The sequence below is a fragment of the Siphateles boraxobius genome, unplaced genomic scaffold (assembly GCF_051911475.1).
Source record: "Siphateles boraxobius isolate OS27281-9 unplaced genomic scaffold, OSU_SipBor_1 33, whole genome shotgun sequence".
NCBI lineage: Eukaryota > Metazoa > Chordata > Actinopteri > Cypriniformes > Leuciscidae > Siphateles > Siphateles boraxobius.
In genome coordinates, this window is record NW_027508953.1 from 2,666,725 (window position 1) to 2,693,941 (window position 27,217).

A 27,217-nucleotide genomic window follows, 5' to 3' on the forward strand; every position below is an offset into this window, starting at 1 on the left:
GCAATCCATGTTGTGTGGTCCTTCTCTCTATATCAGAGGTCACTGCAGACCTGACCACTGTGAGCTGATGGTGTTGGCTTTTAATTGGTGTACTTGTGTTGCTCAGGGTAAAACCGGACCACCAGGGCTAGAGGGCATGAGAGGACCACGCGGAGAAACCGTGAGGATACCTTTGATGAACCAATTCAATTGCAAAACAAAACTGCACCAGTGTGATTATTTTGTTGGGTCACTGTGTTTCGTCTTTTTAGGGTCAACCTGGAGAATCAGGACCAGCAGGCAAGCCCGGATCTCAGGGAAATCCTGTAAGTTTCTTATAGCATGTCAATAAGGGCGGCCATGCTGTTCAATGAACAGAGATTTCGATTTACAACCACTTTTGGACCCGAAAGCTGCCTCTCACTACTGGTGTGTCTATTAAAGCATGGCTCTGAATTTCTATGGGGCCGCATATTACAATAGAACCCAAAGCACATCTAAAATCCCCTTCAATGTATTGAACTATATTATCAGCAATGTTTATTGAATGATCACTTTGTTTTACTGTATTATAGGGTCAACCAGGACACAAAGGTGAAGCAGGGAGCCAAGGATTACCCGGATTCCCAGGTCCAAAAGGACCATCGGTGAGTGATGTTGGTTTGGGACTGATGGGAATTTCATTTCTTGCACATCTAAAAGTAAAGCTTTTATGCCATTAAAACAAGCCTTGTAAATCTATAGAAATGAACTGCAGTCAATCCTAAGTGGATATGAAGTGCTGTAGTCTGAACATGAGCAAACACTTGTGTCTTTCCCTCAGGGTTCGTCTGGTCCAATTGGCCCAGAAGGAAAACAAGTGAGTGATGGTTCTTTACTTTTCATTAATATTATATGAACACTTTTTCATAATTTTTGAACTAACCATGTTTTTATCATAGGGCATGTTAGGAAAACCAGGAGACAGAGGACAGAAGGGAGAAAAGGTATCCATCCATCTATCCACCCATCTATCCACCCATCCATCCATCTATCCACCCATCCATCCATCCATCCATCCATCCATCCATCCATCCATCCATCCATCTATCTATCCACCTATCCATCCGTCCATCCACCATCCATCCATCCATCCATCCATCCATCTATCCACCCATCCATCCATTCACCCATCCATCCATCCACCCATCCACCCATCCATCCACCCATCCATCCATCCATCCATCCATCCATCCATCCATCCATCCATCCATCCATCCATCCATCCATCCATCCACCCACATATTTACCACTTCAAAATCATCAAATCAAGACTTTTCTTAATGGTTTGCTGGTTTCTGCAGGGTGATAATGGAATAAAAGGAGACAAAGGACCCGTTGGAGATCCGGGCATTCCGGGTAACCCTGGGCCTCCTGGTAGAAAGGGTCACACAGGGATGATGGGCATGTCGGGACCCCCTGGGGAAGTGGGTCCTGTTGGGCCGCCTGGTTCTTCAGGACTGCCGGGACTCCCAGGTCAAAGAGTGAGTCTACAGTAGTATAAGAAAATGTGTGATGCTGATGATGTCGAAATGATGTCATGATATTTTTTATATGTTTTTAAGGGCGAGACGCCATCAATGGAACAAATGCGACGGCTCATTCAAGAGGAACTTTCCAAACAATTAGATGGTGAGATTCATTTAGCGAAAATGTATTTGACTTGATACTTTGCAATTTCTTTTTATATTTATTGTAAACTTTCCATCGATTTTCACAGCTAAACTAGCTTACCTCATGGCTCAAATGCAACCCGCTCATATCAAGAGCACGGCTGGCCGTCCCGGTCCGCCTGGTTCCCCAGGTAAAGATGGATCTCCTGGCAGACAAGGTCTAACTGGAGAGCCTGGAATGCCTGGACAAAATGGAGCAGAAGGACCCAGAGGTCCAGTTGGTCCTAAAGGTACCACAAACTAACCACAGATTGTTACTTTACCCGATTGATGTTTGAAGTTTAATCTTTTCAACCTACGCTGTTTTTTTAGGTGAACGAGGTTCAAAAGGTGAAAAGGGAGAAGACGGTGTTGGACAGAGAGGAGAGTCTGGTCCAGTTGGCCCCATTGGTAAGATCTTTTGGTCATCAATACTTAGATTTACATTGACTCAAATGATGTGTTTGGATGAATCTCATGAAAACTGTCAAGAAAATTTACCAAATCCAACCAAAAACTTAAAAGACAAAATACATGATATTTTTAATAATGGAAAGGAAGCCTGTTTTAGGACAAGATTGACATCCGTATCCGACTTGCAGAATGCAGAAAATAATAATACTTTATGATTTTATAATTAATAATTATTTTAAACTATAAAATAGTAATTCATCATGGTAATGTTTTTTTGTATTGTCAATTTAAAACCATTTTAGATTTAAAAAAAAGATTTTCCTTCCACATTACAATCATAAAAATACCATATTTTTCTTTAGTGAAATAAATATTTTGGAGAGAAAGTGCTTAAAAAATATCAATGCAAAAGTGTCTTCAAATATATACGGTATTAATTTTATTTCATATCAATTTAATAAAAAATATTTTTATTAATATAATATAATATAATATTATATTTTTATATAAAATAATTTTTTGATTTCTCTTTTGATTTTGGAGTGAATTGTGACTCAAGCATATTTTTTGTAAATGTGTTGAAATGATAAATGACGGCTGAGATCATTTTTGCACCACAGGTCCTGCAGGTATGCCAGGATATGGAAAAGATGGTCTTCCTGGAGCAGCAGGGGCTCAGGGAGAGCCTGGTAACCCTGGTCCTCATGGTCAGCCCGGACCTCCTGGACCGACAGGGCAGTGCGACCCCTCACAGTGTGCCTACTATGCCAGTCTGGCATCAAGACCTCACACCAAAAATGTCAAGGGCACTTAATACACCACTCACTGTTCTGAGCTAACACCTATTTATGAACTTGGACATTGAATGAGCCAAGAATATGTTCTTTACCATCAGTAGAACTCCAGCGTCTGAAGTGTGTGTGTGTGTGTGTGTGTGTGTGTGTGTGTGTGTGTGTGTGTGTGTGTGTGTGTGTGTGTGTGTGTGTGTGTGTGTGTGTAAATGTGTGTTTGTACTAGGCTTTTCACTTTGGTTAATGTCTTCTTTAACCCTGAGTTAAGTCCACTTTTAGCCCTGGGTTAAGCAACATTTCACACTTATAGACCTTATGAAGCCCCGCCCCTTTTCAGCATTGCGCTTGTTGTGTTCTGTCTTCCGGTTTGTGTTTCCTCAGCATGAAGGTAAGATCTCACTGAATTGTGAATGAACATTTTAAAATGTTCCCGGTCTACTGACATTGGTTATGACATCCGCTTCAAACATTACAATGCTCATGATAGCTTTAGTTAACTCTACAATAACAACAGTGATGCCATCTGTTACAAAATATACAGTTACGGCAAAAACAGAAGTTCAAACACAAGATGGCCGTGCGCTTGTTTCCCTGGCACACAAGGTCTATAGTTTTGAAAAAGTGTTAGCATTTAGCATTAGCGCTTCCAATTGTGGGTTGTGAAATCCAGGACTATATTAACCCTGAAAGGTGATTGTGATCATGGAAAATGTATGGGTCATTTCTATAGTGAATGTAAAAAAAAGTGTCATTATGAACTCCACAATATTGAATCGCTTAGATATTTTAAAGTTGCATTCTTTTAATGAATCAGTTGAACTGGTTCACACATCGGTCAGAATTTATTCATTAGCAAGTCGTTCTCAATCAAAATGATTTTTAAAAATCCTTACCATTAATCACAAATTGCTTGAAAGGTCATAGAAAAGTCTTTGAAGTTTTTTTCTCTAAAAAACTTGTAAATGCTATAAATATTAATGCTAACACTTCTGTGATTGTACAGTGTCTAAAACAGTTAAACGTTAAGAACAGACAGTATTATGTACTTGTTCGCTCAATAAATTTAACCCAGTAATATGCAAATAATTTGTAAATATTTTACATTCTACATGAAATCCCAGGATCGAATGCTAACCTAGTAGGCCTATAGTGTGAAACACATTAACCCAGGGTTTAAAAGGGCTCTTGGTCAACAATTTAAAGTGTGAAAAGCCCACAAGTGACCTGCCGGTCAGAGTTTAATTTTTAGGGGAGGGCGGTTGGGTAGTTAGTAAGTTTAGCTCAAGGTTATTTTCTTCAAGTGAAGACTTTCAAGGTGCTTCATGTAACAGGACGAGAAATCCTGTCACGACAGAAAGACATTTACTTACCAGACCGTGATGTCATAGTGACGCAATCCTGAGGTCATGGAGTTGATTCATTGTTAGTGATATCGGTATTGGCTCAGGATGTGCTTATGAAGTGTGGGGAATTCTCTGCTTGAGGTTTATTGATGGAGCGCTCCGCTCCTCTGGGAAAAGACAGGAACACTTTTGCACTCATCAATAGGAAATCTCAATGAGGATCATTAGAGGTCCTGATGGAAGAGAAGAGCATTTTTGCTCTTTTTTTGTCTACGTTTTGTAAGATATATTTCTTTGTAGCCATGCATCAGGTGAATAACTTGCCTTTCCTTTTCATTTTGGATCATTAAACTTGCCTTTGTGATGACTGAAAGGCAGCTGCTCAATTCAATGCCTGTTTAATAGTTTAACGCAGCTGGTTTGTCATTAAAACAATTGCAAAAATGTCTGTCACTGCAGAAATACACACCATTGATATCTCTTATAATGTCGTTTGAAATAGTTTTGCGTTGCACTTTCCTTTTCAAACGGCATTGATGTCATTATGATGGTTCAGGAACACAAAGTCCTTGTTAAAAGCATCATTTGTGCCACTAAAGCGTTCAGATGGAGCGTTCAGTTAAAGCCGTTGAAAGAAGAGAGACCGCCAAAACGAACTCTCGTCAGGTCAGCCCACACACAGTTACGTATTACGTATCCATCTAAGCATTGTAGCAGATCTCAAGAATGGATCTTTTTTTTTTTAGGAGATTGTGAGTTAGCTTGACTGAAATTGACATCCAAAAAATATAAAATTTTGTCTAATTGCCTAAAGATCTGTTAATTTTTTATTTTTTTTGCTTGTTTCTGGTAAAATATTGATATAATTTAGAAAGGAAGGGGGTTTAATTTTCTATCTTATTACTTAAATATTTTATTTGTGATTTTTTGTTTCATAGATTTTCATTATTGAATAGATTTGATCTATTTTTTGTAGTTTTTCCACCCTTAGATATTCAGATTCAAAAAAGGAAGATGATTACATTTTCTATTTTAGTTTTGTAAAGTTTTTTTTTTTGTTTTTGTTTTTTGTTCCTACAATTCCTGACAGATATCACTGAAATAGGTGTCTCTTTGACAGGGGGATTGGTCTTTCAGCCAATCAGAAAGTCTCGCTGCCTGTTAGTCATTTAGCATGTTCAGGTTGCCTTTCTTTGGAGGGGCGGGGCTTTAGTGTGAGGTCACATGTTGAATTTAGCAAAATGGCTGAAATAAGGTACAGCAACATTAGTGGATAATCATGGATGTAGTAAGAATTAATTGAATTTGTTGACTGATTAATTACTGATTAAATGATTAAAATATATTTTAAAGCAAAACCACACATGATATCATGTAGGCTTGTTGTACCTACATTTAATGCTCATGATACATCTCTTTGTAATTAGTATTATATACACAATCCTAAAAAATCTTGTTCTTATCAAGTTTGTTTCTTTGTTTCCCCTGCATTTCTTACTAGTTTGGCCTTGTTTGCCCAGCCTTCAAGAGTTGATGTTTTGTTGATGTATTTTGAATTGCTGAGCTTATTACTGTTGCAAATGTATGTAAATTCATGGTGCTTTTTTAGTGCAAGCAAAAGAAATACTCGCTATCAGCATTACTGTTATGTTCTCCTCCACTTTATTCAGATATAGTTGCTTTTTTTACTTTGTTTGTTTGGCTTCTTATACCCGTTAATGACTGTATTTGTTTTTTCATACCAATTTGCATTAAATTATTCTAATGATCTACAGGTGCAGGTGATGTAAAATGAAGTATAATTTATGCATGGTATAATCTACCTGTTTATACTGATTCTCTGGTGCTATAATTAATCTTAATTAGTTTGATGTATGTATGGAGGGAGAGCGTATGTGTCAATAAAGAGTGGAACAGGTCCATTTTATAGGATTGGGCTGTTATTGTGGGGGGACTTTTGAAGTTAATACCGTATACAGTTTCCTCAGTGATTAATTTACAAGTTTGAATGTTTTATTCCTGAAAAACAACCACAACAAACCAAAAATGGTCACATGTATTAGTTAATATAAAAGATTATGATTATTATAATTGTTATTGTTGTTATTAAGATGGATTTCATGTCTGAGGTCTTAGACCTTTTTTTTAAATCTATGAACAGATCAAAGGTACTTTTGTGCTAAAATCCCCACCATTTGTGCAAAGCTCAGCTGTCATAACCATTTTACATTTTATAAGGAAAAATACAGTCGCTTGTTTTTAAACCCTATTTGAGTCGAACTGATTTTCTGTGGCAGTTGACAGTCACTTATGCTGTACATGGAGCTTAAGGCGTATTAAACCTCACTTTAATTCACAAATGATTGTATTACAATAAAATCGTCATTCCGGAATTGTTCCTTTTTGCCAGTCTGTATCTATAATTATCTTGAAAATGACCTTAAAACATGTATTGGACAACTAGTCTACTAGTCAATGTAAACATAAAGAGATCCAGGGTTAAAGGGATAGTTCAACCAAAAAAAATTATAAATAATGGTCATTTATTCACCCAAAGTCGTTCCGAACACGTAAGACTTTTGTTCATGTTCGAAACAGAAATTATCTTTTTAATGAATTCGGGGGGGATTTCTGTCCCTCCATAGACACTCCGTGCAACTACCACTTTGATATTTCAAAGTTCATATAGAGATCGTAAAAATAATCCATATGAATCTAGCGCATTAGTCCCAATTTTTCTGAAGAGATTCAATTGCTTTATATATAAACATTGAACCTAATTAGTTCTCGCAGTTCAACCAAAAATGCTTGAGCATTGCTATATCTAATGTGTTTCGATGAATGTCTATATGTGAATAAAATCATCATACGATCTCTATACAAATGTTTTGAAGTGTCAAAGTGGGAGTTGCATGGACTGTCATGGAGGAACAGAAATCTCTCAGATTTCATCTTCATTTGTGTTTTAAAGATGAACTTAAGTCTTACGGGTTTGAAATGACACGAGGGTAAGTAAATGATGATTGTGAATTATAGTGAACTATCCCTTTAAGGCCAATGCCATAAATAATAATAACCAAATAATATCATTAGATATTCTAAGGCTAGGTCTGGTTATTGGAGCTCTGCTATTTATACTGTAAATACTAAAAGCTTTTTAAGACAATATTGTAAATATAATCAGTCCATCTGAAAGTACAGTTCTCTTTTGAGAAATACATTTTTTGCGAATGAATGGGATCTTATCTACAGGTTGACAGAAAGCGCTTATAAAAGCTTTTCATGAAAAATAAACCGTAGCACGCAGGTAGCATGGTGGTGAAAAGCTTTTATTTCAAGCTGCCCTGTTGTTGGATCACTGTCGTTCTGTTGGCGTAGCTTAATGTCTGGCACCATGTCTAACATTGGTCTTTACAATCACATTTTATGAGAAATATTTTAAAAATACACGCAGAAATGCAATTGTATGGCATGTAGAGGTCCAAAAAATTACTTCACCATTGATATTTACCGGTTTGTGGCCCAAGAACTGAAACATCAATTTCCAATTAAGTAATTTCTGCAATTTACTGTAAACCATCTGATAGAACAAACTTTTTCTTCTAGTTTATGTACAAGGTACAACAATAAACCATGTGAATTGGAGCCACCATCAGGAGCTTCATCTGTACTCTCTATACAACTGTCACGTTTGCTTAACTCGCCGTCTGAAGTCTCTTCAAGTTTGTCGGATATTGACTGCATCTGTGCTCGTGATGATGACGTGATGAAGGTTTCTAGAAGGTTTCTATGTTTCTGTTCATGGACCCTTGATGTTGACGGACTTCTTCCCGCCAACCAGGTAAAGAGGTTGAGGCCTGTAGCAGTTTGAAGGATCACAAAGACCAGGAGGACCCGGGGTTCCTCTCGCTCCAGGGGTTCCTGGGGTCCCGGGCACGCCGGCCTCTCCTCTGGCACCATCTGCACCGTCCTTGCCGATGCCAGGCTTGCCAGCTGGTCCTGTTATCATGAAATCAGACCTGATTAGGAAGGCTTTTGATGTGATTACCAAATATAGTAGTCTAAATATCAAATACCTATATAGAACTGTCAACAGTTTGTACCTGTCTAAAATATCTATAGCTTTTAGAATGGTGGAGGTTTAGCATTTTGTACCTTGAGGTCCGGGTTCTCCATGAATTCCTGGAATTCCAATACCATTATCTCCCTTGTCACCCTTTAGTCCTGCATCACCTACACAAACGCATAAAAAGCATTAGATAATAAAATCAATCACATTATCACTTAAGACATTTATATAGTACAATTGATATGCAATTCAATATTCAAATCGCTTTACAAATAAAAAGGTCAGATAATCATAATTAGGATCAGATAATATGATAGTTTGGTGTACAGATTTTTTGGTGTATTCATGTATTTACATGGTACTTTTATTTACACTAACAATTACAATTTTGGGATAATTTGGTAACATGCTTTAATGTTTTTGAAAGAAGTTGGTTCTGCTCACTAAGGCTACATTTGATTAAAAAAAATACAGTAAAAACTGAATTATTATAATATTTCACATTATTTCTAAGTAGCTGTTTTCTATTTGAATATATTATAAAATGTAAGTTATTCCTGTGATCAAAGCTGAATTTTCAGCATCATTACTCCAGTCATTCTAATATGATGATTTGCTGCTCAAGAAACATTATCAATGTTGAAAACATTGCGGTTTCATATTTTTGTTGAAACTCACACATTTATTCAGGATTCTTTGAAAAATAGAAAGTACAAACAAACAGCATTTATTTGAAATATAATTTCTCTTTCATCTTTACTGTTACTTTTGCTCAATTTTATGCATCCTTGCTGAATAAAATAGATTTCTTTCAAAGAAAAACAAGATGGTAAATTGCAGAGGGATAATCTGTAAAATGCTGATACAACATTTCAAATTTAAATGTTGAAATGCATTAATGATTTGTCAAATGCCCATTAGAACATGTACATAGTCAAGTACTGCTTATACCAACATGAACCAACTTTGTCCGGGTGATATTGTAGTTTTAATAGCGCTTACATTAGTGAATCAGGAGTATTCGATCATTCTATCTATTTTAAGTTCTTATAAGGGTGTTTAGAACCTCTGTGAGACTTCTGACATTTATACTGTCAAATATCCCTGCTAGGCATCATTGTTCACAGAATGCTAGAACATTTTCCTCTGGAGATGCATTAATAAACTTCAATAATCATGTTGATTTCCTCCGAGCTTCTGCCGAAATAAGAGGAAGATTGAGATGCAGTCGGGAGCTTTTCTAATCATCCTGTTATTGCTTCTCAGTCTCTGTCTCATTAGCAAGCGTAGCATTCCTCCTCGGCGCGCTGGCAATTAGCGCAGAAAAAACACACTGTACAACAGCCTCCGCTTGTGAGGACAAAACAACTGCAACGCTTCACATTCTGGAGGCTGTTACCCTTGAATGACCGTAACCACCAACAACTGATGGGAATCAATGTGAGCTCGCAGTTTTAGCCTGTAATTTCAACGGCAAAATCCAACTATGAAATAACATAAAAACGTCTGATTCCTCCAGATGTATTCAGCTGTGCACACCATGTGATATTAAGGAATTTTAGCTAGCACCATTGGCATGATGTGGATCACTAAAGAGGCTATTTACAATGTGTTCACCAACTCTTTTTAAAATTTGGAGAGTTGCCTGAATGACTTGTAAGTGTTAATCTGATAAAGCCTACAGTATCATATCAATATACCAATTTTTAAGGCCTCTTAATTGTCAACATGATCATAACTTTGCGGAAAAACCTGTTGTTCACAATCTAAATGCCTTCTGTTGTCTGATTGATAGTTTATACTTTTTTTTAGCAAGTAAAAGGTTGTATAATTGATTTTTAAAGGTGCAATGGATCACAGTTGGTACGGTTTCGGTGGATTAACTGCTAAGTTTAACCATCATAGAGTGAAAGTTTATCATTTCCCCAGGTTTTTTCTTGACAATTTACAAGTTCAAGCAATTTTAAACCATTCAAACGCAAGAAGATGCGAAAGAGAACTCGATCGTGCTCTGTTGTCTGCGAGTAGGCCTACAGCCGCGCACACCTGAAGTGCACACACACCAGAGGTGTAAAGTCCAGGTTCAGTCCTCCTCAATTTTTTGTTCCATTCACCTGGATTTGCTAATTAGCAGTTTTTCAGCCAGGAGATAGAACTAATTAGTGAAACCAGCTGGCTGAGTTGATGGGTGGAATAAACATATGGCAGGATTTTTACTTTCTGACCTCTGGCACACACACACAGAGGGTGTACTCACACTAGGCACGGTTGCCATGAACCGGGCCCGAGTACGATTGTCCCCCCTCCCCACTCACCCCCTGGCCTGCACTCACATAGGGTTTCAGCATTCGTGCCGGAGCACGCTTACGTCATTATGGTGCGACGGTTTCGGGATAAACAAGAAGAGTGGCGCTCTCTGAACACAATGGAGTCCATCGCTCTGTTTTCTTTGTGGATAATTTTGTGTCGTTTGGTCCACGGTTGTCCACAGCCCTCTCACAGCCTGTTGTTAAACAGATCTGTCGCCTTAGTGGCACGAAAATTTTCACGTAATCGTGCTGCTCGTATGAGGAGGTTTGCAAAGGTACCAGCTGAAGTGCAGCAAGGACTTTGCAGCTTTGATTACGGACTACAGTTCCCGTACATCACGCGTCCTGTTCCGTGCTCCAGCACGGTTAGCGCTCACACTGCATGCGAACCGCGCCCGAGTCCAACTGAACCGTGCTCTGGCCCACCTCTTCCAAGCGGGCCAGAGGTTCGGAGCACTCACACTAGTCAAACGAACCGCGCTTTGGTGGTCAAACGCACTCGGGCACGGTTCAAACTGGCTAGTGTGAGTAAACCCAGAGAGGCGCGTTTCAGATCGCCCATGAACACTGAATTGATTCCTCTTTCACGTCTCCTTTCGCTTGAAAGACTCATACACACAAAATTATGTTAAAATACCCGTCTTGGTACGTATTCTCGTAAACACAGTCGGTTATGTCTTAAGTGAACGTAAACAGTTGAGAAAGAAATATATATTGGATCTGTTCATTAGGTCTTAAAGTGACAGCAGCCTGTAAAAATCTGCTGATGTCAATGTCTTTAATGTTGACCAAACAACAAAACACATCTTTAACAAAGATTAATCTATACAGTGAACACTAAAGTGTTGTTTTACATTTAATGATCTTTTTTTTTTTTTTACCTGAATACTGTTAGACCTTACTTTATTTGTTAACTTTGTACGTTTCATTCTTAAAAGCTAGAAACTTGCTGTGGTATCGAAGTACTTAAAGTGGGCGTTAAGTCATAAATGAAAGCAAAGTTACATTTTTTTGCTGATAAGAAAAAGTATCTGATTTGTGACTCAAAAACGGTAATATACCCTGAGTTTAGTGATCCGTTGCACCACTATTAAAAATGAGCGTTTGATCTTGAGAATTCATAGTCAATAAATACAAATAAACGATGCTTGTGAATCAAAAGCGCACTGCATCCTCAAGAGCTTCGCTTTAATTCAGCTGACAGAAGAGCACTATATGAAACAGTGATACATGGTTTGGAAATTTCATAAGAAGTGAGTCAAATCAATGGTACCTTTGACTCCTGGTTTTCCAGGAAGGCCATAGTATCCTTGAGGCCCCTTGTGACCCATGAGTCCTCTGGGTCCGGTTTCTCCAGCAGGACCTGCTGGTCCCGGCGGTCCAGCTGGTCCCATGAGTCCTGGACTTCCAGGGGCTCCAATGGCCAGAGGTTTCTTGGCTAGTTCCTTCTTGTAGGCATCTAAATGTTCTGTTTGGTACAATACAATGTTACAGTTAAATTGCCATTTATAAAGAAAAAAACAATTGATGCAGGTCAGGGGTGCCCAATCTTGTTCCTGGAGATCTACCTATCTCTATCTACCTCCAACACACCTGTCTGTAATTATCAAGTGCTTCTGAAGATCAAGCACTTCAGGTGTGTTTGATCAGGGTTGGAGCTGAGCTTTCCAGGAGGATAGATCTTCAGGAACTGAATTGGGCATCCGTGAGATGCTGAGGATACATTTATAAGACAACGATTTACTAAAAATGGAAAAGTTTTTCCTTTGCAGTTTTCGTGTACAGACGACACCTTTGTCAAAACGATCCCCGTTCACACAGATCTGCAAACATGACTGAAAATGCTGTATTGTGCCATGTAGTTGGCGATGTCACTTTGTAAAGCAACATGATACACCTACAAGCATGCGCATAACATTACCGTTTTCACAAATTCACGTTTTTGTAGTTTACACAGACAATAATGGTATCGTTTTCAAAAACTTGCACTTTTTTAAAAAGTGTTGCCCGTTTTTAAAAGTTTGTGTTTTCAGGCTGCCAAACCACCGTTGTCATGTAAATGAACAGCTAAAACGCATAAAGAGTTTTCCTTTTTAGTTGAAAATGTTGTCGGTAAACAGCCCCTGAAACAGCTTCTCGAATAAGAAAAATGTAGGGTGGAAATTGTTATTGTCTGTCAGTAATTGTTTGGATAGATGTGGTTTGCTATTGGTCGATCTCATGTGAGTGACAGGTTGCCCCGCCCTCGTGCCAGTGAACACGTCATCAGAGAAGAGAAGAGATGTTGATGCAGGGAGGGAGAGGAAGTTATTTTGATTTAGATTACAAGGGCACATGAATGAAAAAAATAAATAAATGATGTGCACTTATAAATCCTTTACAATAAAAATACTGCAATATTCCATTTAAAAAAAAATAAGAATTGTCAATTTTAAATTTCATGGTGACTTTAATAACTAATAAAGATGTCGTACCTTCAACAATAACTGAACAAATCTCACGGATCTTCTCGTCATTCGTCTTGGGCCCCTTTTAAAAACATTTTTTTACATCAACATCAGCAAAAACGGGACAGAAAGCATTTCTAAAGAAGCAACTGGAAAGAAGTCCAGTCAAAGATGAAAGTGAACAATGTCATAAAGCAATGTACTGACAGGTAGACCTCTGGGACCAGGGGATCCTGTTAGGCCTCGTTCCCCCTCCAGACCTCTGGCTCCCTGGGGTCCCGTCAGACCCTCATGGCCTGGCTGTCCTGGACGACCATCAGCTCCTGTAGCTCCTCTCTGGCCTTTCTCTCCACGCTTAGGTAAAACAAAACAAAATGACTTTAAAAAATAATTTTAAACAAATTTTCTACATATTTATATATACACACACACAAACGTTTGTGTGTGTCACAATTTTTTTCCACAGTTCTAGTTTATATATATATATACATATACACACACACATACAATAATTTATTTGATGATTTATTATAAACAATATTAGTATATAATTTATTTCTTACTATTGATTTATTTTATATAGTAATATTTAGATTTGAAAATTAAATCTTTGTTTGTTCTTCTACAATACGCCTTGAATGAATGTTTAAGTGGCACGCTTACCTCTCCCTTGATTCCAGTAATACCCGGAGGCCCCTGTAAACCATTATTAAAAACCATCACACTACTGTACACATACTGAAATAGCATAATTAGAGGGTCTGACTGGGTATGCTGCTATACACATGACGAACCTGATCACCCTTCACGCCTGGTTCTCCCGAAACACCTGGATCTCCCTGTAGAACGAAGAGAGAGAAAGATATTAGTGTAAAATTACACGGTATTCAAGTGCAGGAAGCAGCAGGTATTTAATACGGTCGGTCACTGATTGCATAGTTCGACTGGGGCATTTTAATTTACCTCACTTCCTTTGGGACCGACGGGACCCATTGGACCCTGAAAGAACAGAAAAAAAAAATTACATGATCACACATAGCGAACAATAATAAGTTCTGCTCTGTTATGATTATTACAATAAACAATGATCACACCTGGTCTCCTTTATGACCCGTGTGACCCTTGATTCCACGGGGACCCATGAGTCCTTGGTCACCTTTATCTCCCTGCGGAAGTAGTCAAAATATTATTGAAATACTGTATGAATGTACTGTATAACTGTATGAAATATTGTATGAATAACAGTGTATAATTGTACAGCGCTTCACCTAATAATTGCCTTTTATTAGTAGTCACACATATACTGTATTTAATTATACTAATTGGGGGTGACGGTTTTCATCTGGAAATTAGTTTTTGCAGGATGGGAGGTCTGTAAATGCTTGGATTTACATGCACACTTATGCAACAAAGGTTAGTATCTATCAATACACTTTTTTTTTTCACACTAACATAAAACTTGCTCACATGTGCTTTCTTTGCCATCTCCAGCAAAGTACATAGGTTGACTACATATAATAAGTATGCATATTGGAACACAGCCATTAAGATCCATAATCAAACCAACGGGTCTGTGTCTAACCCACCTGGATCCCTTGCGGGCCCATTGCGCCGACTGGACCCTGTTTTCCCGTTTCACCCTGAGGAGGATAGGTTTGTTGGTTAATTGGATACATTTTTCAACAAAATACTATGAATTGTAATCTCAGGACAGAATGGTGTGCACCAAAGCAAAAGAAAAAAAAAAGTATGAATGTATGTATTTCTGAATTGTGTTTTTATTACAGTGGATCCTTTGGCTCCTGGAGTTCCATTTTCTCCTGCTGGTCCAAGTGCTCCCTAAAATATAACATTAACACAATTATAAACCATTAAAAAAACATGCATACAACTGCAAAAGAAAACCCCACCATAATACTCACATCTTTACCAGGAAGCCCAACTGGACCAGTCGGTCCTACAGCACCAATATCACCCTGTAATAGAAAGAGTGTAATTGCTTGATATGGCATCACTGTTTTAAAATTTAAATGAGATTCAGCATACATGATTGTTTTATGTAATGATGTTAACCTTTTGGCCTGCAGGCCCCACGAGTCCCTGTTTTCCTGGCAAGCCCTAAATTTGAGATGCAATATTGTTAAGTCAAGGTGAGTCACAGATTATAGTGTGCAAGATGTCATTCAATAGCTTTAATATACAGTACATACTATAATAATATAATCTAATTAGATTAATATAATGTAATTACAAGTATATCATTTTTGGAATCTGATTACATAATTCAGATTAAATATAATCAGTCACTACCCAGCACTGTGCACATGCATATAAATATACATTAATTGATTAACTCACTGGAATTCCCACAATTCCTCTGACACCAAGGGCTCCGGGCAGACCTGGGTCTCCCTGTCAAGCAAGACAGCAAAATCTTCCTAAGTTTTTATCATTGAACGAGCCAGATTTAAAGGGGTGGTAAAATGCCCTTTTCACAAGATGTAAAATAAATCTCTGATGTCCCCAGAGTGTGTGTGTGAAGTTTTAGCACAAAATACCCCACAGATATTTTTATATAGCATGTTAAAGTTGTCACTTTTTGAGGGTTAGCAAAAACGCACCGTTTTGTGACTGGCCCTTTAAATGCAAATGAGCTGCCTCAGAGGACGGGGTTTCAGATGGAGAGACTCAAGAAAATGTAGAGACTCAAGAAGAAGTGACAACATGTAGAATGCAACAGGACGTCTCTGAATGGTTAATTGATTAATTTATGTTGCTGATGTGGAATTAACTATCTTCAATTAGCATATTCTGTCATGATAATCTATAAATCGCTTGTATAGGAACTGTTGTGAGATGCACACAGAGTGACTTTTATTGCATGTGAAAAGAAGGATGCTATAGTTTGAGCTGACTCACAAATCTACTCTTATACAACAACTTTTCCTCTACTCTTTTCCGGGACTGCGTGTTCCCGGGGGCGGGGCTTATGTACATTTTAGGGTTGCTGATGTCACTAACCCGGGAGGAATGTCGTGTAGTCCTTACCAGCCCTTTTGTTGTAGTCCTTTTCTTTAAAAGCAAATATCTCCCTTTGCTTTGAACTTTGGAGATGTTGTTCATCGTTAGCCTCATAGCATAATCGCCTAAGTCATGTTTCAATATTTTTCTGCTAGGCAATTATGCTATGAGGCTAACGTTATGCTCAAACAGCAACATTTCACACTAGCTAAAGTTAGAAAAGTGAAATCGTGTTTTACCACCCCTTTAAGAATCATCAATGTCACAAAATTTTCATTAACAAAAGAGGTCAAATACAGCATAATACAAATTGGATATGCATGCAGTGTAGCAGGTACAAATGGAAACGTTTTTTCCATGAATTTTGAATCATCAAAAACCATAGAATCATCATCATAAGTCACCTTCTCTCCTGGAGCTCCTGATGCTCCATCAGATCCATGCTTTCCTGGCTCACCCTGCACATAACATCCACTTTATCATCATTAACGTTATCAAAAGACATTTCAAGTAACTCTTTCAGAACATAATTATTATCATTTTGAGCATAAATCTACTGAGAACTGATCAATCTGTCACTCACAGTGTCACCCTTGGCACCCGCAGCTCCTTTCTCTCCCGGCGCTCCGATCGCACCCTAAAACAACACATTATGATTGGTCAGAAAGAAACCAGGTACCTTTAAATGTGTTTTGCTGATTGCTACTCAATTCATAGTGTTCTTGAGTAGGGTATATCATACGGACAGCAATAACTCACATCATCTCCTTTAGGCCCAATATGTCCCTGTCGCCCTCTGATGCCTTCAACGCCCTGTTAAGACACATACATATTCATTTACTTCCCTAAACTCAATATAGAATTCATTATCTGTACAGAATAACCGTTTTAGCTTTACATTTGCGGAGTGTCTATTTACACCAAGAGCAAATAGCCCACCTTGTTGGCAGAGGCTATTTACACTATATAGAAATGAGCAAATAAATCCTGCTAGTAACAGGATCAGTGTTGTGGACAGTGGCGGGCGGCGTTAGCTTTTGACTTGGCCAATCCGAGTTTGAATCAACCTTTTACCAAACACATTCTTCTCCCTTTTCCCATCACATATCAGCCCAAAAATATTGGAAAAGCATAAATAAAGAGCACAACGGGTATAGAATAGCTGGAATATAGTGTTGAATGGGTATGGTTAAGGGTAGGTGTAGGGGTGGGCTTTAGAGACAGGGACAAGTAATGTCCGAATAAAGCAGCATCCATTTATGATTTTAATAATACAAACAAATAAACTGAATATGTTGTTATTGTTGCACTGTTTTATACTATGCTACAATATACCGAGGTGCAAATAGTATCTGCCACTATTTGCACTAAGTAAAAATAGCATCTTACTACTATTTACGCTTAAATACATTTACACTTTATTTTGATGGTCCACTTTAGACATTCTACTAACTATAAGTAACTTTGCAACTACATGTCAATAAACTCTCATTAGAGTATCAGTAGACTGTAGCAGACTGTTAGTTGTTCAGGTTAGTAGAGTAAGTTGACATGTAGGTGCAAAGTTACTTATAGTTAGTAGAATGTCTGTTGGGGGAGCATCATAATAAGAGTTAGCAGATATTAAGCAGACAGTCTACTAATACTCTAATGAGAGTTAGTTTTTAGTATTAGAGTTAGTGTTAGAGTTAGTATTATGTCTAAAGTGTCTAAATTATTTTTTAGTTTAGTATTTATTTAACTCATTTATGCACTTGTGATGCCACAGGACTGTTCTCTATCTCCCTAAAATAACTTGATATCATCTGAAAATCTTGCTTTATATCCCACAAGCTCTGTTGAACTCCATTTCCACTAGACTAGCTTGCTGAACAGTCTTTTCTCATAAATATCAGATAAAGACATGAATCATCTGTACTTTGATGCCAGACTTTAGTTCAGAACGACAGTGTATAATTGATTAAAAAAGAAAATCTGTGAAATACTGCTCACGTACTGGAGATCCTGGTGGTCCGGTGGGTCCTGGGATCCCGTTGAATCCAGGAGGACCCTGCAGACATGAAACAGACAGGCTAAAACTTTACCAAAGTTCATTGTGCTTAAGTAGAAGAACAACATTTCTATTGCTTTTGTGTTGTCACACAACCCTAAAATAGTATGCCCTGCATACATCATGCACACACAGCAGTTTTAATCTGTACAATCACTGCAGGTGTTATTTGATTGGCTTTATTGACCTTTAAACAAATGTAATAATTATTCCATGCATTGATCGGGCTGGAGGATATTGCTCTTTCCTCAAGTCTTACCCGATCTCCTTTATCGCCATGAGGTCCAGGGAATCCGATAGGACCTCGCTGACCCTGCAGGGAATTTGAGTAAAAACTATGACAATGTGTCAAAGAGATATTCTTGTGGTGGCAGATAATATTAAAAAGTTGAACGCATTTAAGCGTACAACGAATGAACAAAGTCTTCATACATCATCTCCTGCACGTCCAGGAGGACCTGACTCTCCAGCGGTCCCTCGCTCTCCCTGTAAATAAAGAAGAAAATGACTACAGTGTTTGTTGATTAATCAATCTGAAGAGCTTGTCTATAGCCGTTTCTAGGGATTTATCATTCTTAAGAAGCATTTTTTCAAAGCACTCTTACCTTTTCACCCTGGATACCTGGCACACCGTCCACACCTGGAAGACCACGATGTCCCTGGCAGAGAGATTCAATTTAATAACACCTTCATTCATTAGAAAAGCAGTTGGTGTTTGGCCAAAGAAACTCTCTTTAGTGAACAAACTGATGTAAAGCTACTTTGGACAACATATTTCATCTTTGTGCCACAATTATCAATTTCTCCTCAACATGATTAGAAGAATGATTCATGTCTGAAGCACAAGCACAGATGTGTTACGCATCAAAGTGTATTACTTAGGGGTACGGACTAACCTTCATCCCTGGCAGACCAGGCAATCCCTGTGGTCCAGATGGGCATGTTGTCTGGCACTGCTAACAAAATGAGACACACAAACGCATCAGGTCTATTCATCACTAACTGCAGGATAAGACAGGAAGTGAAGAATAACACAACCAGCCTGTACCTCACCAGAGACATGCAAAAGGAGCACTGAAGATTGAAGCTGAGGGAGCATAACACGATTGTCAACTCTTAAAAAAACATTTGCTGCATTTTCACGAGCCAATGATAAATTATAGAGCAAATATAGTGCACGTTGACATATTTTACAAGTTCTATATGTTGCATGCTGAATCTTTTTGTGTTCTAAGATATAGGCCTTTGCCAGAACATTTCTTGAAGGCTGATGTGCAGGTTCTGTGTGTGCGTGTGAAGCATGAATGTTATTAAAATCTAACAAGCACTCACAGTCTCCCCACTTCCCTCAGGGTTCCCAGCACCTTGTGGCCCCTACGGACAGCAGAAGGACAGCAGCGTAGTTTAGATTCAGACACACACTTAAGCAAAGCCCCTTTTAAAATCCTCAAAGGTTACAGATCTGTGTGAAAGCTCTGCATTAGTTCTAAGCCCTCTGAAAGCCAACAGAAGTCACCTGAACCAATTGAAGTAAGGATTAAAAGCAGAGACAAAAAGTCTTAGGAAGTATAAAGACAAAAAGTAAATTACAGCGTATAACAGATAGCGGACGGCAAAACTTCAAGAGCCAAATTTGAAGTTTTGTATCTGTTAGTAGCCTATATATTTGGTTTGGTAATGCTAATGTACTGCTAAAAGTTGATGAAATTAATGACATTTGTAATGCAGTACTGTAATTGTAAATGTAGTCTAATGCAAATTTGGATACAAGTACAGGAAAGTCCTGTAAATAAATGTATAGTCAATAAGTTTATTGTTAACTGTTTTGGCTCAGTTTAAACAATAATTTTCTGTATTTTTACTGTACATTTTATATGAATTTCCACAAATTTCTAGATTAATTAATTCAATGATGTAAACAAAAACTGAATACAGTGAAACATAGACATCAACTCTAAAATTAAAACTCTACCATTGAGTGTTCTGGTTATATGTACACTAAATTAAATGAAGCCCCATTACAGTATACGGTGCTTGAAAGTGGTTTAAAAGCATGCACCATATGTAAATTAGCTAAACTTATGAAATATGTCAATGGTAGAAGCCAGTCTTACTGCTGGTCCTGGAGCTCCTGGTGGGCCTGGTGGTCCTGGGACCCCAAGTCCTCCTCTCGGTCCAGGAGGACCCTGGAAAAATATCAAAGGATATTTATATTCTGAGACAATCAATAAAGCGATGACAACAAGAGCTACAAGTATTAAGAATGAAAACCGATATGTAAAGACAATTTTAAACTGCGAAGGTGGCACAGAAGCGCTTCTGAAATGGCATTTAGGTGTCTTTACACAGACTGTTTAATGCAGCTTAAAGGTGGCATGAATGCATTTACACACCAATTATAACGGTATACTTTGATACTAAGGGCGAAGTGGGTCAGAGCAGGCATAATTTAGTCAGGCTTTTATGCGGCACTACACAGAATTTTGAGCAGCCTTAACTATTTAGCTATATTAAGATGCCTTAGTAGTAATGCACTGCGTAACACTCTGAAAAGAATACCGACCTCTGGTCCGATGTTTCCCTCATCTCCTGGAATACCAGGCTTCCCTGGGGGTCCCTGCATGAGTGGAAAATAGCATTAAGAAGGCTAAATGTGAAATTAAAAGATGGGAGTGAGACTAATTACAGTAAAACACGTTGTTGTTTTTTTACATACTGGAGGCCCAACAGTCTCTGGTCCCTAGAAGAAGGAGAAAACAACAACAACAGAATAAGTCATCCTTCAAAATGCATAATTTGTCTAAAAAGCACGGTACAGTCATTTTTGCAAAACCAAATAATCAAAAACACAAGAAAACAATGATAACAATGACAATACAATGTCAATAGAACACTTCAACATCACAAAAACAAAAACATTTAGCTTTTAACAGTGAAGCACCAAAACGAGGAAAAGACTTACCGGGGGTCCGGCAGATCCAGGGAAACCCGGAAGACCCTACAACCCAACAAAAAAAAACAAATCTTAGCATAATGACATGAATTCACAGTCCCATGAGAATTTCACAATTAAAAAAAAAGGCTATTTTGCAGGTAAATAGCTAATTATGACGAACTGAGAAAATGCATCATTTTATTGATTTCACGCTGTTCTGCAATCATGGAATCATGAAAAACTGCAGGAAATGAATGTGAAGTCAAACAGACAGTTAATTTAAAGGTTCATTCTGAAGTCTCTTACTCTTTCTCCCACTGGTCCTCGTGGCCCCATGGGGCCCATTGGTCCCTACACATATATAAAGAAAACCACTTAACATCAAAGCGATTAATTTAGCACAATGAAATAAAACAGTTTGTGTGCAGCTATGAAACTGATTACACTTTATTGATCGTCTCATTGGTAACTCTTTGCAATAAGGTCCAATCGCATTAACTAACATATTAATAATGAGCAATACATTTGTGATAGTATTTATTTATTTGTGTTAACTATTCATTGCTAATTTGTGTTAACTATTGCAGTTAACTAATACTACCAAATGGAACTTTATTGGAAAGTGTTATCGTCTCGTTTAGGTTGTGTTATTAAGGTCATGTGACTCAATACTAACCAATAGTCCTGGGACCCCCTGCAGTCCTCTCTGTCCTGGCAGTCCAACCTCGCCTCGGTCTCCTTTACTGCCCTACGACACACACAGAAAGACAAAAACAGTTTTATCACCATTCAGCCTCGACTGCAGCTGTTTCTAAGACATGGCGGAGCACGGTGGGTCTATTCTAACATAATTAGCGATGCCTCTTGGCATCTGTCCTCATCTGATAAGACCCGAGTCAGCTCTGAGCAGCATTTCACCTATTTATGACACACCAGATGATGGTGCAATTCAACCGCGCTTTCCCTAAATAGATATTGACACAGGAAGCTGGATTGATTGGCTGTGTTTTGCATCTGGCAGCCTGTAAATGCATTTTCTCATTAGGAGTTATAATACAAAAGTTGCTGCTCTGTTTTAATGGGTATAGCAGTCAAGTTCCATAAAGGTAATATTCAATCTTACTGAATGAACGCCAAGTTTTGATTTTAGTCTGAAGAAGTTTTTACTAAAAAATGTATAATACAATTCATGTGACACATAGGGCATTGTTCAAATACAGTTCTCAGAACTCTGTTCTCGTTTTTTTAAGGAAAATCCAGCATCGCAGATATCCCTTCTCAACTACTATTATTAGTACTTTTTTGTTGTAATTCAAACAGTATACTATTTTCTATAGAAAATGTTTAAAAGAACAAGTTATCCTTTTTTATACTGTGCATTTTCATATTGTGTTGCTTACACATTTTAAATTTTAGTGTGATTTGTATTAGAACTTAAATGTTTTATTATATTTTAAACAGTACACACACACACACACACACACAAACACACACACACAGAGTATATTATATATAAATATATATATATACTGTTTTTTTTTCATAACACAAATATAATCACAATATATTTATACGTGTATACAGTGTGTATATATATATATATAGTTTAAATTTTTTGTGTGTATTTAAAAACTTCGTAGCATGCAAGCTAATTTTTTTTGTGCGTGTTTTTTACTTAGAATAGTATTATATATCAGCTTTATAATTGTTAGTACTTACAACCTTTAAATTTTTTAGCTGGTTTAATTTAAAAAAAGAGATCTTTGTAGCTTACAAACTATTTATTTTTAGTGTTCAATAATAATAATAATAATAATAGATTTATATATCATCTTTATAATCTGCTGTACCAAAAATAATTATCGGCTCATCAGTATCGGACGGTCAGTATCAATTTCAATATCAGTGCATCCCTTTTCCTAACTCTAGGACTAACTTTTAGAACAATGTTTCCCAGAAGAAGTTGGAGATGAAGATGTTTCTTCAATGTTCCATACTTACCGGAGCTCCAGGGGTTCCCGGGGTGCCTGGAATACCCTGAAGAACAGAATACATTTTTTTTTAGAAAAGGACACTGGGTGCTAAAAAAAACAGTAAGTTAGTCAGTGAGACAGGACAGATGCATGTAGACATAAGAAAATATCCAATGAGCAACTCCTGCCTCCCTGAACAAGAGAATATATCCCTAATGAGCCGCCCGGGACAAAAGAACAAACGTTTTGTCGAAGACTAAGTCTAAAGGAACAATTCTAATGGAGGTTCATTAGACTTTCAGTACAGGACTGGATCACAGAAGATGACAATACAAAAAAAAAACAAGAGTTAAAAAGTATTGTTCACTTCCAACTGATAATCATTTTGATTTGAGCATCACTACAGTGAATGAATAGGAAAATCGAATGCTTTGTCGATTGTATAACTAAATATCTTGTTTAATTATGTTATGGCTAACATACAGTATGTCATCATTACTGTATGTATTTTCTATTTTTCCCAAATAATAATAATTACTAGTTGATTAATAAGATAATCATAAAATTATTATTAAATTAGGATTATTGCCTTAGGCAAGCACCACTAATAAACATAATTAAATACATGCATTATTTAAAATATATTGTTTTGCCATATTTGTGTACAATATGCATTAGATCTACCGGTAATTTCTCATATAAACATGTGAAGTTGACTACATTTTTAAGGCAACACACCCCAGACGAGTAGGGTAAAAAAAAATAAAAAAAATCCATACTTCCCCAGTTAATTGATTATGTTAAAAATTGCACATATGTTTTGTATAAATTTTTTTGCAAATGAGGCATTGTCTAATCAAATATGAACTAATTTGCATACATTTCCAGAATAGGAATCTGAAGAAAGGATAAAGCCGGTTCGGAAAATCGTTTTTTACAGAGGGGATTTTGCATTTTCTTTTTTATCACTCCATAAATAAGAAAATACTGTCAACAGCCAGAAAAACATCACCATGTTTTTAGGAAAATAATGTTGTATTAAACTGACTTGTTTGGAGCAAAGCCTTTAAATGTATGAATAGTAACTGAAATCTACAGACACAAACAGATAAAGTACAAGAAAAATAAAGACTACTAGTGTTATTTGGATGTTTTCTTTCCACTAGTCAGAAAAACATGTTATGAAAAGCCAAATAGCCCAAAAATCTCAAATTTGTCAGTAGTGTCTTCCTTTCATTTACAGTAGTCATGTTTATGTTAAACAGAAAGACATACGTCTCTCCCGTCTCTGCCATCTTCTCCTTGGGGTCCACGAGGCCCCTCAGGACCCTCAGGGCCGGGGGGACCAGGGATTGGCTTGGGGTCCGGCTGTAAAGTGTTGAAGGAGTAAAAGAAGGAAAACGATGAGTAAATGAAACATGAAATGTTTTAGAATCCTTTTTATCATTTGCTTTGGTCACAAACAATCTGAAAGGCTGCACATAATCTCTCTCTCAGGGACCTTAAACAATTACTTTAACACAATAAAGAATAAAATGTAAATCATTATCTCTCTGCCGCCAGCTTCTCTTTATTAGCTTAAGCTTCAAGCGAGCCAAGGACATTTAGGATGGTTTTGTGAAATTTCATACAAATTTCTTAATAAAATATTACATTATTTACCTTGTGGAGTTAATAATCTTATATATAAATACATAAAAGCTGTTCCGGATCATGTTTTGTGGATTGCAGTAAGTGTAGCAGGTAGCAATGAGTCACTTCAGCAACAAAGCATTGTAGATTATTTGCTAAAAATAATAATGATAAATGAAAGAAAAACAAAGTAAAAAAATCAAATACCTCAGCATTGGCATACATCTGAAGAAGCGAGAGAGAGAGAGAGAGAGAGAGAGAGAGAGAGAGAGAATTAAGATTATTGCAGAGTTAGTGAAAGTGAAACCCCTTCACCAAAAAGAGAAAGCACACCTGTAGATGGCGCCACAACATGCGGCCTACGATAGAGCCCCGTCGGCCAACTCGCCAAAAAACAAAGCAAATGCGTGAATGTCGACATGGACGTCAACCGTTAAGTGGCGAAGTGAGGTGTTGAGGGCAACTAGCGTTTCCAGTCTGCCATAGCAATAAGCTTGATATTTTTAAGGCTGTACCTTGGTTATGCAATGCATATATTACAATGAAAGTAATGCTGTTGATAATAATTTATTCAAAATTGTGACTAAAGTCTTAAATTGTACAATTGTATTGACCGTTTACTGCTTAAAACCATCTTTAACCAGCTTAAGGTGGTTTGATGGTCTTTGCATCCAGTTTTAGATGCTTGCTGATGAGGGTAAAACAGCAACCAAACCACCTTTCAGTCTTTCAGCAGGTAACTTACTTGATTTTTCCATATTTAAGTTGTTAAACATAAAAAAAAGGACTGTGATTAGTCCGTTTCTCATTTAAGACAAAACAGGAAGTGATGAAAGCATACCTCAGTCAGAGGAAGTTCCGTACAGCTCTCTCTCTGAGCTCTCTTTGGGTCGCAGTGAATCAGCATCCACTGCAACTCAAACTGGAAAACATAAAACAACCAAGTTACTGTTTTATTTGTACGGTAACTACAACAACAATGTACTTCGTGTTGAACATGAAAAGTCATGTCTCTGTTCTTCTGCTTGTAAATTCTCTTCATAAATAAATAAATGCATAATCCAGCCTATATGCTCGCCCTGTAAATTTGTGATTAAAATTGAAAATGTGAATGAACACAAAAGCTACGAAATGTCTTATTATCATAAAATTGAAATGATTTTTTATGACCCTGTCTGTTAAAATGAAAGTCTAACGCAACCACTGGACTACATATACAAATCCCTCCGACCACAAACCTTGAATAATCTACATATATCAGCTTTGGGTTTTTGTTTTCGTTTACTGAAAGATGTGACTGAGAGCAATACCAGACTTATTTTATCCGTCCTTTGGACAGGAATGACAAGGTGCTGAGGTTCAGTAATCGGGCAGTAACACTCATCAGACAGTTACAGTTTACACAGACCGACAGTCACATTTATCACAGGTAGTGACTGTAACAGGATGTGATGGATTTGGCAGGTGCGGGGTGACAGTAACATTCATCAAATACAGTAGAGATCAAAACAACTGAATTACTGTAACCCTTCCAAGCAGGTTCAATATTACACTCAAAAAATGAAGGAGGAAGGTTGTGCACTTTACATAATATATTTATAGTTTACTTAGTTGTATAGTTTTTTTTCTATTAAGGTCCACGTAATTATGTCTCAACTTAACAGTACAAAATCCTTACTCATTGTCTAAACCCAAACCATTTATGTTAAGTAAAAAAATTCTTACATCCAGAGGGTGGCAGTATAGCAACTGCCATTTTGCCCTAACTTAATTTGATTGTGTTCAATCTGCTTAAATATATGTAAAATTTAAGTTTACTTAATCTGTTTGTGTTGGATTACATGAATGATTTGTGTTGCATGAACTGAAACTGGGCAGTGCTTGTTAGTTCCCAGCATGCTTTGCATATGGTTGAATTAAGAGAGGTAGCAGCCATACATAAACACAACATATAAAAAATGCTACATAAAATCATGACAAAATTCACAAAAAAAAGATGCTAATATGTGCTACTGCTAGCAAATAGCTAGCTATAGTCTATCAATTTAATTATGTGTCACTAAAATAAATGAAATATTAATGGATGAATGAATATAATAAATAGCCTTTAAAAATTAAAATTCACTTTGAGGCTACTTTAATTGGGCCGCTTAAAATGACTTAATTCCATGATGTTGAAGTTACATGAACAAATTATGTTTGTTTAACGTAACCCAGTTATGTGGAACCTGTTGACATAAAAAAGTGAATTAAAGCCAACATATCATTTTTTTGAGTATAGTTACAAATTGTTCAAATTTTTGTTAACTATTTAAAATGCCATTTACATCATTCATATCAAAGCAAAATCAAATCGTAACATCTTAACTTTGAAAGTATATGTCTGAACACAATGATATTAGAGGAGCACTAAGTATTTTCGGGTTACATTTTAATTTAAGGTGTCCTTGTTACAGAGTAATTATACATTTAAGTACAGAGTTATATTAATTAACTAAATCTAGGATTAGGGTTTGGTTTAGGGTTAGTTGCACGTAATTACACATAAATTATTAGCTATTAT

At 37.1% G+C, this 27,217-nt stretch overlaps 2 protein-coding genes across 12 annotated transcripts in view; one reads left to right on the forward strand and one right to left on the reverse strand.

Moving 5' to 3' along the window:
* col22a1 (collagen, type XXII, alpha 1) overlaps positions 1–6,145 on the forward strand; it is a 60,531-nt gene extending 54,386 nt beyond the window's left edge. For all 6 annotated transcript variants that reach the window (XM_077194940.1, XM_077194942.1, XM_077194943.1 and 3 more), the window contains 10 exons: positions 107–160; positions 252–305; positions 555–626; positions 803–838; positions 921–965; positions 1,323–1,502; positions 1,584–1,650; positions 1,739–1,921; positions 2,004–2,081; positions 2,705–6,145. In XM_077194940.1, coding sequence (XP_077051055.1) covers positions 107–160; positions 252–305; positions 555–626; positions 803–838; positions 921–965; positions 1,323–1,502; positions 1,584–1,650; positions 1,739–1,921; positions 2,004–2,081; positions 2,705–2,898 — 963 coding nt within the window. In that variant the 3' untranslated portion in view covers positions 2,899–6,145. The remainder of the gene's footprint in view (positions 1–106; positions 161–251; positions 306–554; positions 627–802; positions 839–920; positions 966–1,322; positions 1,503–1,583; positions 1,651–1,738; positions 1,922–2,003; positions 2,082–2,704) is intronic.
* A 1,384-nt stretch (positions 6,146–7,529) lies between these two features.
* col9a1c (collagen, type IX, alpha 1c) overlaps positions 7,530–27,217 on the reverse strand; it is a 57,018-nt gene continuing 37,330 nt past the window's right edge. For 2 of the 6 annotated variants that reach the window (XM_077194956.1, XM_077194952.1), the window contains 33 exons: positions 25,496–25,576; positions 24,862–24,879; positions 24,298–24,390; positions 23,051–23,086; positions 21,726–21,797; positions 21,356–21,400; positions 21,077–21,112; positions 20,831–20,854; positions 20,678–20,731; positions 20,229–20,300; positions 19,447–19,488; positions 19,011–19,067; positions 18,720–18,773; positions 18,547–18,600; positions 18,374–18,427; positions 18,061–18,114; positions 16,824–16,877; positions 16,648–16,701; positions 16,469–16,522; positions 15,402–15,455; positions 15,117–15,161; positions 14,966–15,019; positions 14,829–14,882; positions 14,630–14,683; positions 14,138–14,209; positions 14,007–14,042; positions 13,838–13,882; positions 13,707–13,739; positions 13,251–13,397; positions 13,071–13,125; positions 11,870–12,064; positions 8,374–8,451; positions 7,530–8,217 (listed from right to left, as the gene is read on the reverse strand). In XM_077194956.1, coding sequence (XP_077051071.1) covers positions 8,018–8,217; positions 8,374–8,451; positions 11,870–12,064; positions 13,071–13,125; positions 13,251–13,397; positions 13,707–13,739; positions 13,838–13,882; positions 14,007–14,042; positions 14,138–14,209; positions 14,630–14,683; positions 14,829–14,882; positions 14,966–15,019; positions 15,117–15,161; positions 15,402–15,455; positions 16,469–16,522; positions 16,648–16,701; positions 16,824–16,877; positions 18,061–18,114; positions 18,374–18,427; positions 18,547–18,600; positions 18,720–18,773; positions 19,011–19,067; positions 19,447–19,488; positions 20,229–20,300; positions 20,678–20,731; positions 20,831–20,854; positions 21,077–21,112; positions 21,356–21,400; positions 21,726–21,797; positions 23,051–23,086; positions 24,298–24,390; positions 24,862–24,879; positions 25,496–25,576 — 2,130 coding nt within the window. In that variant the 3' untranslated portion in view covers positions 7,530–8,017. Of the gene's footprint in view, positions 8,218–8,373; positions 8,452–11,869; positions 12,065–13,070; positions 13,126–13,250; positions 13,398–13,706; positions 13,740–13,837; positions 13,883–14,006; positions 14,043–14,137; positions 14,210–14,629; positions 14,684–14,828; positions 14,883–14,965; positions 15,020–15,116; positions 15,162–15,401; positions 15,456–16,468; positions 16,523–16,647; positions 16,702–16,823; positions 16,878–18,060; positions 18,115–18,373; positions 18,428–18,546; positions 18,601–18,719; positions 18,774–19,010; positions 19,071–19,446; positions 19,489–20,228; positions 20,301–20,677; positions 20,732–20,830; positions 20,855–21,076; positions 21,113–21,355; positions 21,401–21,725; positions 21,798–23,050; positions 23,087–24,297; positions 24,391–24,861; positions 24,880–25,495; positions 25,577–27,217 lie in introns of all 6 variants that reach the window. The other 4 variants (XM_077194957.1, XM_077194955.1, XM_077194951.1 and 1 more) reach the window with 3 other exon arrangements.